Below are 14655 nucleotides of genomic sequence, written 5' to 3'. Positions count from 1 at the left end.
AAATTCATTATAGTCGTTTTACAAAATTTTAAATTCATAATTAATTATCATAATTAAAAATTATCAATTCATACAAATTTGGCGGTGGGTTATGTGAATTTCTCCGGATTTCGTGAATTCTATGACTAAATAAATGTAGCTCAAAGTTCTAAAAAAAAAAAAATACATCTTTTCATCATCTTCTAAAATCAATTTTGTTTTGGCCTACGGGTATGAAATAAGCAAAAAGAAAATCAATTTTGTTTCTTTATCTATCTAGGACGATAATTGTTTAAAGGGGCTGAGCCATTTTTAATTATTGAGCAAGAACCACCTAAATATGTTGACAACCAACAAGCTACAAATGTTTTCTAATAACAAAGTACGCCACACAGTCAAGCGACACAGAAAATCAAATTATCGGCGAGCCCCAAGTGGGCCACAAGCCCACAACCTTCTAAAACCCCAATCTCCGGGCCTCCGGCATACATCAACCACTTCGCTAACTTGTTTATAACCTCCAAAATATTATTAGTCCCCTATCATTATCCAATATATAATTAATTTACAAAATCAAACTTCCCGTTAGTCAAAAAGAAAGATACCCCACGTTAAGTTCGGCGGAGCTTCTTGGCTTTGCATGGATTATGACGCGTCAGTGTCAACTGTGTCAAGTATAAGTACCCCTTCAAATCCATATCCTTCTCCTCACACAGCTGAAAACCAAAGCTTTCTTCTAAAACACATAGCTAGCTAGCCATGGCCACCTTATCTAATTACAAGTCTCTTACATTTCTAGTACTCTCTCTTCTTGTTTGCTCTGCTCATGGGCAGCTTTCGACGAGCTTCTACCAAAAGAAATGTCCCAAGCTACAAACCATTGTCCGGTCGGTCATGTCTCAAGCAATCGCCAAGGAGGCTCGAATGGGGGCTTCCATTCTTCGTCTCTTCTTCCATGATTGCTTTGTAAATGTATGCACTATGCAGAGTGTCGCTTGTATTTAAATCATTTGGTATTTTACTATTCGTATGTCAGTGGGCATCTAATTTAGAGTGAATCTTGTTTTGATTTCCATTTTCCAGGGATGTGATGGAGGCATCCTTTTGGATGACACATCAACATTCACCGGTGAAAAGAATGCCGGGCCAAATGCAAACTCGGTGCGTGGATTCGAGGTTATTGATGCGATCAAAACTCAAGTCGAAGCATCTTGCAACGCTACTGTCTCTTGTGCTGACATTCTCGCTCTGGCTGCCCGTGACGGTGTCAATTTGGTGTGTATTTTTCAGATTTTATCATAATTATCTAATGGTTTAAAGCACATAAGTAGATCTTAATTGCATTAAATTTAAATGAATGCAGCTAGGAGGGCCAACATGGAACGTACCACTTGGCAGGAGGGATGCGCTAACTGCTAGCCTGACCGGTGCAAACTCAAATCTGCCCGGTCCTGGGTCGAGCCTCTCCACTCTAATATCAATGTTCTCTACACAAGGTCTGACTGCTCGTGAAATGACTGCTCTTTCCGGGGCCCACACCATCGGCCAGGCAAGTTGCCAATTCTTCCGCAACCGCATCTTCAATGAGATGAACATCAATGCTAGCTTTGCCTCGTTACGACAGAATACCTGCCCCCAATCCGGCGGCGACAACAACCTGGCCCCAATTGATGTGCAGAGCCCAAATGCTTTTGACAATGCGTACTATGTCGATTTGGTGAACAAACAGGGATTATTTCATTCAGACCAAGAACTATTCAATGGCGGTTCTCAGGATAAGTTGGTGACGCAATACAGCACCAATGCTGCTTTGTTTGCCTCCGATTTTGCAAAGGCGATGGTGAAGCTCGGCAAAATTAGCCCGTTGACCGGGAATAATGGGGAGATCAGGTTGAATTGCCGGAAGATTAATTAATTAGACTGATTCGAGTATTTGGTCAATTTAGTTTGTCAGATTGAGTTGATTTTATTTCCTATGTTCAGAAATTGTTCAAGAGAAATTATAATAAGTTAATTAAGTATGAAGTTTCCGTCTTAAGATGTTACTCCTTGATATAATGTTGGTCTACCTGATATGTTTGACAAATAATAGCACTGCCTCAGGGTACTAATAATTATTCTGGTATTGTAATAGCGCTTAAACGGATTCATATTATGATTATAGTTAAGTGGTACGAGCTGCCGGATATGCAACAACTTGCTTTCTTTTTAGATCAAAAGTATTGTACTCTCCTATGTAACCAAAAATTTCAAACTGGAGGATAATTTATTATATATAGGCGCCGTCAACAAATTGTACCCCATTGTTCCGTTTTTTTTTGTTTTTTTTTTTTTTTTTTGATGCAAACAATTGTTCCGTAGTAGCTATAAAATAAACGGCAAATACAAAAGACACCAGAGACGTTTAAATACTTCATTATTTATTGTACATATTATTATTGCATATGTTTGTGGAGAAGAAACTAAAACACTGTCACAAAGTATGCTCATATCTGATTAAAAGAACAAAACAAAGCTCCTCTCTCTCCACAAGGTCTGGATGCTGTTACATACTTACATATCCATAATCCATGCAATGAACTAATTAGCGGAAATTTAGATTTCAAAATTGAATCTAGGAAAAAAAAGTTGAAGAAAAATTAAATTTTGAAAGCTCAACCTCTAATTTTAGGACAAATAATTAACTACAGAACTTTTAAGGACCGAATTGAATATGATTTTTTCAACGGAACTTGGCAAAATATATCACGGATAAGAACTTCAAAGTCCGGCCCCAAATAAAGGATGGACTTTCAAAGTTCAAATCATCATGTTTTCTAAAATATTTAATTTAAATTAATTCTATGATCAGATTTTTTTTTTTAGAAAATTCACAATATTTATCTAAGGCAGTCATTGGTGAAAATTAGTTTGGTGAGAAAAAAATAATTCTAAAATATTTAAAAATTGATGATATTTGATATAAAAAATTTGATAGGCCAAATAGTTCCAATTAGTTGAGTTAAACAGAGGGATATACACTGTATCAGTGCTTTGATTAAATCTTACAAGCTTTGTTTGTTCTGTAGTTCTGAGTGGTTGCGTACTTGCGTCTGGATTTTTTGTTTTGTTTATGCTGGTCAATTAATTGAGCACGAGAAAGTCAAATAAAAGATCATCAAAAACACTTAAACAGTTCTCGGAGTGTGGCTAAATTGCTGCCGGCAGCATTTCAGTCAAGTGCTACCGGGTCTATATTTTATTATGTGATGTTCAAATAATAAATCCAAACCGTTAGATATTTAATCTATATTAAAATCTACTTGGAGACCAAATTTTACATTTTTTTATTTTTTTTACTATTTATTAAGCTGGTTTGAAAACCGTTATTTTCAGTAAATTTCTGCAGCATTGAAAACAACGGTTTTCAAACCAGCTTAATAAATATTAAAAAAATTCCAAAAAATATAAAATTTGGTCTCCAAGTAGATTTTAATATAAATTGAACATCTAATAGTTTGAATTTGTTGTTTGAACATCATATAATAAAATATAGCCCCGGCATCACTTGGCTGAAATGCTGCCGGCATCAATTTAGCCACACTCTTGTTCTTGTAGAATTTTTTACAAAATCTTTTATTTGTTCTTGAAAACATTGTTTTTTATTCACCATATTTTATGGGAAAGATAGGTATAAAATTTTGCGAGTTAACGTTGTTTCGTCTATTATTTATGGTTGAGAAAAGATCTCTTTGCTTTTTTTTCCACAGTTACAGGCTTATATTTATATCAAGGTATCTTTAACAGAATTTTTTTGATAAGATAATAAAAGATATGGACTATAATTTATTATTCCAAACCTTTCTATAGTCCATATCTTTTATTATCTATGCTGTACGGATAGTGGCTATCAGTCTCTTCTGTTATTATAATTTATTATTCCATACCTTTCTATAGTCCATATCTTTTATTATCTTATCAAAAAAATTCTGTTAAAGATACCTTGATATAAATGTAAGCCTATAACTGTGGAAAAAAAGCAAAGAGATGTGTTCTCAACCATGAATAATACACGAAACAACCATTATAATTTGATTACCAATCTTATCCGTAAAGCTCCCACCTGATAGCGGGTCCGGATCCCCTAAAGTAATCCAATCTTTGGGGTTTGGATCGAGACTGTCCGATTAGAATCCGTTGTTCAAGATTGCTTCGTGATTCGAATTCATCTCTCGAGATGTGTGCGCTCCACTTCGAATAGATTATCAAAGATTCGAATTAGACGGTCCCGATTTAAAACTCAAAGATTGAGTTACTTCACTGGATCCGAACTCCCTGATAGCCACTATCAGTTTTATCAAAAAAGCTCCCACCAATAAAATCTGCATTCTCTGTATTAATGTACCGTTTGAGTTAATTTTATGAATCGTGCAATCATAATTTAGATCAATCTAGTCCATATCAATAACGCAAGAGCCCTTAAATATTAGTGCAGATTTAAATCGGAAGGTACAGATCTTAACTCAAATTTGAATTAACTCATAGGATATGAATTCCCACAGCAATGTACCATGAGTTCATCTCTTCTCCAATTGTATGGATTCGAAAAGTATTAGTTTTAAGTTCGGCTCCTAATTGAATATTAAGACTATTTATTGTATGGAAGATCGTAGATTTAAAACTAAGAAGAAAAATCTTAAATGAATATTTAAAATTGAGAGGTTTGACCTCATTTTCATCTTATTATTTTTTTCAAGTATAAGCTTTAATTAAAAATGAACTTACCCGAAAGCTAATTTGAAATGAAGTAAACAATCTTCCTCATTTAATTATATTGTTAAAAGAGAAAAGGTAATATCTCGAGACTATAATTTTCGGAAAATCTCTCCAATGACTTGGATCACTTCTAACTCGTTTCTTAAAAAAAGTTTACATAGTTATGTTTACAAAATTCAAAGAAACAATTTACAGTTTTCAACGAAACAGTTTACATAATTTAAAGTGGTACTGGGTTAGTTGCTAGTATTAAAAAGTCATTAGAGAATTACAAGTGGTCTCAGTGATCATGGTCAAAGTATTACAAGTGGTTCTGATCAAAACAGTTAGTTAGACTGGGATTTATTGAGGACCACATTATAATAAAAATCGTTAATTTTGCAAAATTCATTGTATTAGTTTACATGATTGAGTATTGAAGTGTAAATAATTAATAGAAGAGGTTTACAGACACTTTTCAAGTTTGAAAAGTCATTAGAGAATTTCTACAAGTGGTCTTAGTGGTCATGATCAAAGTACTATAAGTGGTCCAAGTGGTCCGAATCAAACCAGCTAGACTGGAAATTTATTGGGTACCACACTATAATGAAAAATTGTTAGTTTTTACAAAATTCATTGAATTAGTATACATTATTGAGTAATGAAGTTTCCAGTATCATTAGAATATGTTTACAAACACTTTTCAGTTGCATTCGGAAATTTTCCGAAAATTAGTATCCGGAGACTATTAGCAGCTTCCTTGTTAAAAAGGGATCTGGGGTGATCTGAATACCCAAAGATGTGGGCTCCACATCTCGGTTAATAACTTAGTGGGGCTGTGGTGATTTTTATTGTCCTACTTTATATAAACAGTAGCAAAACTCCCAAGTTAATCTCATATGAACCAACTTATAATTGTGTACCTGTAATGAAAATAACTCTTACTGATTTACACAATAATTAATTAGTTTCCCTCTATATAGATAATTAACACACGATTATTTTATAATTTATCTATTCATAACCACTTATATTAATTCGAAGTCTCGAAGAAAAATTGTCCATAATTTCATGCATGACACAAAAATACTTTTGCGTTGATCATGCAAAACTAGGAGTAAAAACGGAACGAATTCGGAGCGGATAATGCTAATATCAAATTTGTATCCGATCATTGAATTCGTATATACCTTTTCAATGAGCATATACTAATACGAACCCTAGACTCTAAACCCCAGTGGTGGAATTGGGGGGTGCAGGGGGGGGGGGGGGGGGGGCAGTAGATATATGGAAGGATTAGGACCCGTAGTACCCCTCAAGTTCATAATTAAATGTTAAGTATCCATTTAGCCTCATCAAGAAAAATAATTTGCTTGTTATAAAGCCCAATATCATTAAAATGTATTTTCTAAAGCTGCCGTGGGAGAGAGAGAAATGGAGACTACCGTGACACCTCCTAAATTTTCATCGGTTCATCCTGGTTCCGCCCCTGCTAAACCCTAAACTAAGTTCGTGTAAATTCTAATAGGGGCGTCCGTTTGTTCACTATAATGCTTTCCGCTTCTTTAATCCCACATCTTCAAAACATAAGAAAGAAACAGCTCGGAAGTCTAAACGTAGTCGGTGACTACTAAAAAAATTAGTTAACTGGCCGGATTCTGGGTGACTATTTGGAATTGAATTCTGGATTATATCAGATATTCAATCCGTTTTTGTATCAATAAAATTATCGGGATCTCTTGTTGTCACTTGATCACTATCTGGATCCAAATTTGCAAAATTATCAACTATAATTTTTTCATATTTGAATCAGAAGCAGATTCAAAGCGGATTTGATCGGATAAATCGGATCCGTTTCAGGTCTATGCGATTATGCGATACAATCCAAATTAAGTTACAAGAGGGTTTATTTTAACAATTTTATTCCCCATATATGATTGGTTTTACCAAAAGCGATAACTGTTGGACATGCATGACGGGATCAGACCATACTATGCTGACTAGTGAATTCGCAGCTTGTCCAGTCAAAATACGGCGCATGCGCAATCCATTGCTTCTTTGAAAAATAAATGAAACTATTAAGCCTATTCGGCGGCCTGCTAACAAATAGGAATAAAAAAAAAAATTTAATTAATTTTTACTGTTTATTGTGAAAAAAAAAATTTGGCTCAAAGTGAATTTTTTTTTTCACGATAAACAGTAATTTTCCGAACATAATCTTTCTGAAGCGACAATTTCTCTTTTTAAAAAATCCCACATGGTACAATTTCTCTTATGCGACCTTGTCACGTGAATTGATAGCGTTTAAAATGAGTTTTTTTTTAAATATTAAAAATGTGGAATTTGTCTTTCAATGAGTTATAATTGAGACTGTCAAAAAATATTCAAACAGAGGACTCGGATTTTTTTTTTATTTGTTTTTGAATAATTTATATATTACTACTATATTTTTGTGAGATATATTTCCTCTTATAGATTCTCCACATGTTTCTTTTAATTAATGGCGTGTTTTGATGGACACGAAAATAAGAAAAGGAGGGAAAATATGAAATATTGTAAAATTGAACAGACTGTCGGATTTTTTAATTTAGAAATTAAAAAATAAAATTTCTGAAAAAGAGATTGATTGTATTTTCTTCTTCGAAAAAAAAATGAAACCATTAGTGCGTGTTTCTGAACACAAGTTTTTGACCAATTAATTAAAGATGAGGGTTCAAATGCCTCCATGTTTTTGTGTCTCCATCATGCCTTCATCTTTCTCCATCATTTTCAAAGTTCAAACAGTCGATCCGAACCGTTCAACCTAACCTCCATACTAAAATATGTTTGGAGACCAAATTTTATATTTTTAGGAATTTTTTTACTATTTTTTTAGATAGGTACAAAAATATTGTTTTTAGATGGTTCAGATTTACTGATTTTGTACTTATCTAAAAAAATAGTAAAAAAAATTCCTAAAAATATAAAATTTGGTCTCCAAACATATTTTAGTATGGAGGTTAGGTTGAACGGTTCGGATCGACTGTTTGAACTTTGAAAATGATGGAGAGAGATGGAGGCACAAAAACATGGAGGCATTTGAACCCTCCTCTTAATTAAATTATAAGCAAAAACTTCAACACAAGTTTTTGAATGCATTTATGATGTAAAATCATCATCCGAAGTACAGTTGACATTTGACAAGTGTGATGAGATGAAGACCATAAAACGCTGACCATTGAATTTAGAGAGCTTGACCAATCAAGGCATGGAGCAATTGACCTCTTCTTCGGCTGAGCTGGAAGCATCCATGGACCAATATCAAGCCGACATTTTTAAAAATACCAGAATTTTTTATTAAAAACAGCATGGCCGCTTCTGTAGAAAGCGGCCACATACAATCGGGCCGCTTTGGAGGGCAGCGGCCACTGGAAAACATAAATTTTGCTTTTTTGTTTTTTTGTTTTTTTTGGAAAACAGAATTTTTTTTATTTTTTGTATTAAAATATTAGAAATGTTGAATATATTTCTTTGAATATAGATGGAATGCAATATAATTTGATTTATTAGAAAGACTGCAACAAATAACCCGGATCAATATTTTTCAGGCCGGATTTTTCGCGGTTGTAAGAAAAATTAATATATTTCTTTATGTGTTATTGGAAAAAAATAAAAATATTTAGATTCTGAGTTATTGATCCCGGTTCAAAAGTCACTTCTAGGTAATCCAGAAAATATTATGATCCTTCTAGTACATTTAATTTATAAAAAGTTGTATCTATTTTTGAAAAAAAAATAAAAACTTTAATTTATTTAATGATTGTTTTCAAAAAATAATTCTCAAAATAGATATAATTTTTTATAAATTAAATGTATTAGAAAGATCACAATATTTTCTGAATTATCTAGAAGTGACTTTTGAACTGGGATCAATAACTCAGAATCTAAACATTTTTATTTTTTTCCAATAACACATAAAAAAATATATTAATTTTTCTTACAGCCACAAAAAATCCGGTCTGAAAAATATTGATCCGGGTTATTTGTTGCAGTCTTTCTAATAAATCAAATTATATTGCATTCCATCTATATTCAAAGAAATATATTCAATATTTCTAATATTTTAATAAAAAAAATTCTGTTTTCAAAAAAAAAAAAGGAAAAAAGGAAAATTTCTGTTTTCCAGTGGCCGCTGCCCCCCAAAGCGGCCCGATTGTATGTGGCCGCTTTCCACAGAAGCGGCCATGCTATTTTTAATAAAAAATTCCGAAAAGGGTGTTTTGGTTTATTAATTTTCCGAAAATGGTATTTTTAAAAATTTCGGAATATCAAGCCACTAAACAATGAGATAATGATCGTATTGATCATATAACCGTAAACGAACTTAGTACAGTGGTACAATTTTTCATTTCTTTTTGGAGAAATACATATTTAATTTTCGAAAATAATCTTTAAAAGATTCTCGATATACTGGAATTCTTTAATACAAAAAAAAAAAAATCACATGTAATCTAAAAGTGATTGTATTGGTTTTCAGATATTAAATCGGACAACTATTAAATAGTAAAATTTGTAGTTTAATCAGTTGAACTTCCAACAAATATAGTTTCAGAAAAAAATATAATAACACAAGCCAACATATATTACTAAACAAATATTTGTTATATTTTTTTTTGTCTAAAACAAATATTACAAAGATTTCAAAATTAAATGAATAAACTTTTTTTTTAAAAGAGGCTAAAGCTCATTTCTATTACTGAAAATATAAAATCACAAACACAAACCAGCTACTGGCAGTTCAAAAGAAAACCCAACATATCTCCTGGTTCACATACGCAATAAGGCAACAGTACAATCAAGCAAAAGAAGAGTTTAGCAACCAAAAGTATTTGAAACTATCTATAGCTAAGCCACCGAATTTTTTATTAATATCCAAATTTAATATTAAATTTCAAAAAATAACCGCATCAGCAATGTTTCTCGAAATATACCCTTTCCGGAAATTTTTTTTCCGGAAACAGGCCCCATTTCCGGAAATTTTTTTTCCGGAAACCGGCTAAATCCGGAAATTTTTTTTCCGGAAATAGACGGAATTTCCGGAATTTTTTTTTCCGGAAATGCATTAAATTTAGTTTATAAATTCGCAGAGTGTCGTCGCTTTCACATCATCCGCTCTCTCACAGTAAGTTTTAATTTATTTATAATTTAAATTTAATTAATTTATTATTTATAATTTAATTTATTTATATTTTAAATTTAAGTAATTTATAATTTTAATTTCATTAATTTATAATTTTAATTTCATTTATTTATAATTTAATTTAATTTATTTGTAATTTAAATTTATTTTATTTATAATTTAAATTTAGAAGTATTTAATTTGTAATTATTTAAATATGTAACTATTTAATTTGAAATTATTTAAATTCTGAATATTGTCATATTAATTGAAAAAAATAAAAAATAGTGCAGAATAAATTTAAAAGTTTTATTAATTCTAAAATAATTTTATTAATTCTGAAATAATTTTGATTAATTCTGAAATGATTTAGAATTGTTTTAGGAACTTTTTGCTTTTCGGATTCCTTACGGAGCTCTGACAGTCAGATCGACCGGTTTTCGATTGAGGTAATTTTATTTTCTTTATGTTATTTTTAATTTAATTTAATTTAATTTATAAGTAATTACTTCATTCCAAAAATTTTATTTATTTTTTATAATATTGTCCAGAAAATTTAGAATTGTTTACAACCTTCCAAAATGGTTTATAATAATTTAAAAAATTCCAATATAGTTTAGAATGTTGCCCTATTAATTTATGAAATTCCAAAATAGTGTAGAATAATTATTGAAAATTGTCTAGAATATTTTTACCAATGGCAACACAATTTTTAATTAATTATATGTTGTTATTTTTGAAATTGCCAGACCAATCGAAATTAAAAATGACAACTATTTGTGCGAAAATTTATACTGGAGGGGAAATCTAATATAATGATGACGGGGTCTATTACAGTACCCGAGCTAAATACTCATTACCGCTAACCGTGAACCACAATTTTGATTATCTTCAGAATGAGATTTATAAATTTGTTGGGTACAATGCTAGTCAAGGAAATCTGAAAATTCAATGCCAGGTTTAATATGTCCACCGATGGACAACGTGACTATCAATTAGTACCGGTAATGGACCAACAATCATTCGAAATGATTTTAGGAATTGTGTCGTCTTTTTCACAAAGGTTCAAGATTATGGAGTTATATGTAGAATTGGAACCGAACTGTACTAGTCAGATTCCCGAACCTCGATCCCGACCCAGTACCAGTCAGAATCCTGTGGAACCCGACCCAATACCAGTTAGATCCCGACCTAGCACCGGTCGGTACTCTGTGGATGTAAGAATGAGACCCGGACCCAGTACCGGTAGCAACTCTGTGGATCAACCAGTTATATCCCGACCCAGTAGCAGTCAGAATCATGTGGATCAAGACCCAATACCAGTTAGATCCCGACCTAGTACTGGTCGGCACTCTGTGGATATACCAATGAGGTCCCGACCCAGTTCCAGTGCGGTCCGCAGACATGTACGCGATTATTCGCATGTACCTGTGGATGCAATTGATTATGATAGTTTGGCGAGTGGAGATGAGATGCTCTCCGGTGAGTCGTCGGGTTCCGATGATGATATCGAACAGCCCAATCAGTCACAACCACAGTCCCGTCAATCACAGTACCCGATTACTGGTCGGGAAAATATGACACATCCGGTTGACAGTTTCAATGACATATCTGGTTTTCGGCCTGCGGATGTTGATTTTTTCGGCAGCTCAAAAAAAATGACCCGAAAGGGAAAAACCTGAATCGCAGATCCGATCGATCAGACAATCAGAGCTCCGAAAGGGACCCAAAAGGAAAAGAGATTCCTAAAAAAAATTTAAATTAATCGAACAATTTTCTATATTACTAAGGTAATTTTCTACACCATTTGGTATTTTCTAAATTATTATAGACTATGTTGGTATTTTTTAAATTATTCTACACCATTTCGGTAATTTCTAAACAATTATAGACTATTTCGGTATTTTCTAAATTATTCTACACTATTTTGGTATTTTCTAAATTATTCTACACTATTTGGGTATTTTTCTAAATTATTCTACACTTTTTCGGTATTTTTCTAAATTATTCTACACCATTTTGGTATTTTTTAAATTATTCTACACCATTTCGGTAATTTCTAAACAATTCTAGACTATTTCGGTATTTTCTAAATTATTCTAAACCATTTTGGTATTTTCTAAATTATTCTAGACCATTCGGTATTTCCTAAATTATTTGGACATTATTTTAAACCATTTAAAATTAAATAAATTAAATAAATTAAATAAAAAAATACCTTGAAAAACGTTGAAATCTGATGGGGTGTGATGGGGACGGGAACGAGCCAGCGCCATTTGTAGTCTGTGCCTGTTTCCGGAAAAAAAAATTCCGGAAAGGATATATTTCGAGAAACGTTGCTGATGCGGTTATTTTTTGAAATTTAATATTAAATTTGGATATTAATAAAAAATTCGGGCTAAGCCACTATGGTTAGGGCTGCAGTAAACAAAAGATAAGTGATAAGGTTGTCTTCATTCATCATCAGAAGTTACTCCATGGACTTGGAACACCATCAGTTCTAATATTTAGGGGCACTGCATCCTCTATGACTGGCATCCATCTCATTGCTGCGTCCCTGATCTTTTTCTTAACTGGTCCTGTCTAGTAGATATTAAATGAATAAGCTAGAATAATTTTGATATTTTATGCTTTTCTAAACTATAATAGTGTTCCTAAGAGCATATTCTTTTTGTATATTGAAAAATTATTTTTTTGCCACCTTAGAGAATTTTGCAAATATCTCTCAATTACAATTTCATATCATGTCTGTTCTTGCAATTAAAATATATATCGTTGAATTTTTCACTTTGTTCGCAGTATTTTTTATTTCTGGAAATAACTTATTGCATTTATTATTAAAAATTATAAATTAAAAAAAAATGAAATTTTTAATATGTACCTCTGCTTTATCCTTTGCTGCCCATCTAATATCTAGCTTCCTAACAATGTGGTATAATTAATGTACTGACGCCTAAATAAATCATATTATAATCATATTAATAATCCGTATTAATAATCATATTTGTTCTTTTCTAGCCAAGTTTAAGCTTAATTATAATCATATTAATAACCTGTCAAGGAATAAATAATGTCATTACAATATTAAAATAATTATTAACACCCAGAAGCAGGGAAAATATTTGTCAAACATATTATCAAGTGCAAATAAACATCTCAAGATGGCAACTTCATAATTAATACAATTTCTATTGCCTCTTGTAATGAACTATATCATCAATCAAATAGGGGCTTGACCCCTGTTTTTTACTAAAAAAAAAAGGTTACAATTTCTATTTCTATTTCACAATTTCAAAAAATAGGAAATAAAATTATTCAATCTGACACATTATATTAACCAAATAATTGAATCAGTCTAATTTATTAATTAATTAATCTTCCGACAATTCAACCTGATCTCCCCATTTTTCCCTGTCAAAGGGCTAATGTTGCCCAGCTTCACCATTGCCTTTGCGAAATCGGAGGCAAACAGAGCAGCATTGGTGCTGTATTGACGCACCAAGTTGTCCTGAGAACCACCATTGAATAGTTCTTGGTCTGAATGAAACAATCCCTGTTTGTTCACCAAATCAACATAGTATGCATTATCAAAAGCATTCGGGCTCTGCACATCGAGCGGTGCCAGGTTGTTGTCGCCGCCAGATTTAGGGCAAGTTTTCTGTCGTAATGAGGCGAAGCTAGCATTGATGTTTTTTTCATTGAAGATGCGGTTGCGGAAGAATTGGCAACTTGCCTGGCCTATGGTGTGGGCCCCAGAAAGAGCAGTCATTTCACGAGCAGTCATACCTTGTGCAGAGAACATCGAGATTAGAGTGGTGAGGCTAGACCCAGGACCAGGCAGGTTTGAGTTTGCGCCACTCTGGCTAGCAGTTCGCGCATCCCTCCTGCCAAGTGGTACATTCCATGTGGGCCCTCCTAGCTGAAATTATTTAAATTTAAGCAATTAAGATCAACTAATATTGCACTTTAAAATCATTAGATAATTACGTCAAAAACTGAGCTGCAATAATACACACCAAATTGACTCCGTCACGGGTAGCCAGAGCGAGAATGTCAGCACAAGAGACAGTAGCATTGCAAGATGCTTCGACTTTAGTTTTGATCGCATCAATAACCTCAAATCCACGTGCCGAGTTTGCATTTGGCCCGGCATTCTTTTCGCCAGTGAAGGTCGGTGTGTCATCCAAAAGGATTCCTCCATCACATCCCTGGAAAACAAAACAGGATTAACTCTAGATTAGATGCCCGCTCACATATAAATACCAAAAGATTTAAATAAAAGCGACACTCTGTATAGTGCATACATTAACAAAGCAATCATGAAAGAAGAGACGAAGAATGGAAGCCCCCATTCGAGCCTCCTTGGCGATTGCTTGAGACATGACCGATCGGACAATGGTTTGTAGGTTCGGACATGTGTTTTGGTAGAAACTAGGCGATAGCTGCCCGTGAGCAGAGCAAACAAGAATAGAGAGTACTAGAAATGTAAGAGACTTGATAGATAAGGTGGTCATGGCTTGCTAAGTGTTTTAGAAGAAAGTTTTGGTTTTAGGCTTTTAGCTGTGTGAGGAGAAGGACGAGTATGTAGGGGTATATATATTTGACATTGACGCGTTGTAGTCCATGCAAAGCCAAGAAGCTACGCCGAACTCAACGTGGGCTTTATTTGACTAACGGGAAGTAATTTGATTTTCTTATTTAATGATACTAAAAAGTTGGCGGCGATTTGAATAATGAGAAAGGGGACAATAATATTTTGGAGGATTAAAATTAACCACGTGGTT

General features: G+C 33.0%; 2 protein-coding genes across 2 annotated transcripts; one reads left to right on the top strand and one right to left on the bottom strand.

The window, feature by feature from the left end:
* Positions 1-685: 685 nt before the first annotated feature.
* On the top strand, positions 686-2037 carry LOC144571436 (peroxidase P7-like). Its single transcript, XM_078320719.1, has 3 exons — positions 686-951; positions 1063-1254; positions 1343-2037. The coding sequence occupies exons 1-3, from the start codon at positions 739-741 to the stop codon at positions 1892-1894; spliced, it is 957 nt and encodes a 318-aa protein (XP_078176845.1). The 5' UTR covers positions 686-738; the 3' UTR covers positions 1895-2037.
* Positions 2038-13179: 11142 nt separating this feature from the next.
* LOC144571437 (peroxidase P7-like) lies at positions 13180-14437 on the bottom strand. The gene is made up of 3 exons (XM_078320720.1): positions 14176-14437; positions 13888-14079; positions 13180-13790 (listed from the first exon to the last, which is right to left on the bottom strand). Exons 1-3 carry the CDS (start codon positions 14383-14385, stop codon positions 13239-13241), a joined length of 954 nt encoding a protein of 317 aa, XP_078176846.1. The 5' UTR covers positions 14386-14437; the 3' UTR covers positions 13180-13238.
* Positions 14438-14655: the final 218 nt, after the last annotated feature.

This window comes from Carex rostrata, chromosome 19, assembly GCF_964058835.1.
Source record: "Carex rostrata chromosome 19, lpCarRost1.2, whole genome shotgun sequence".
NCBI classification, from domain to species: domain Eukaryota; kingdom Viridiplantae; phylum Streptophyta; class Magnoliopsida; order Poales; family Cyperaceae; genus Carex; species Carex rostrata.
Note: the sequence above shows the minus strand (reverse complement) of the source record. Positions and strands in the feature narration are given on the sequence as shown.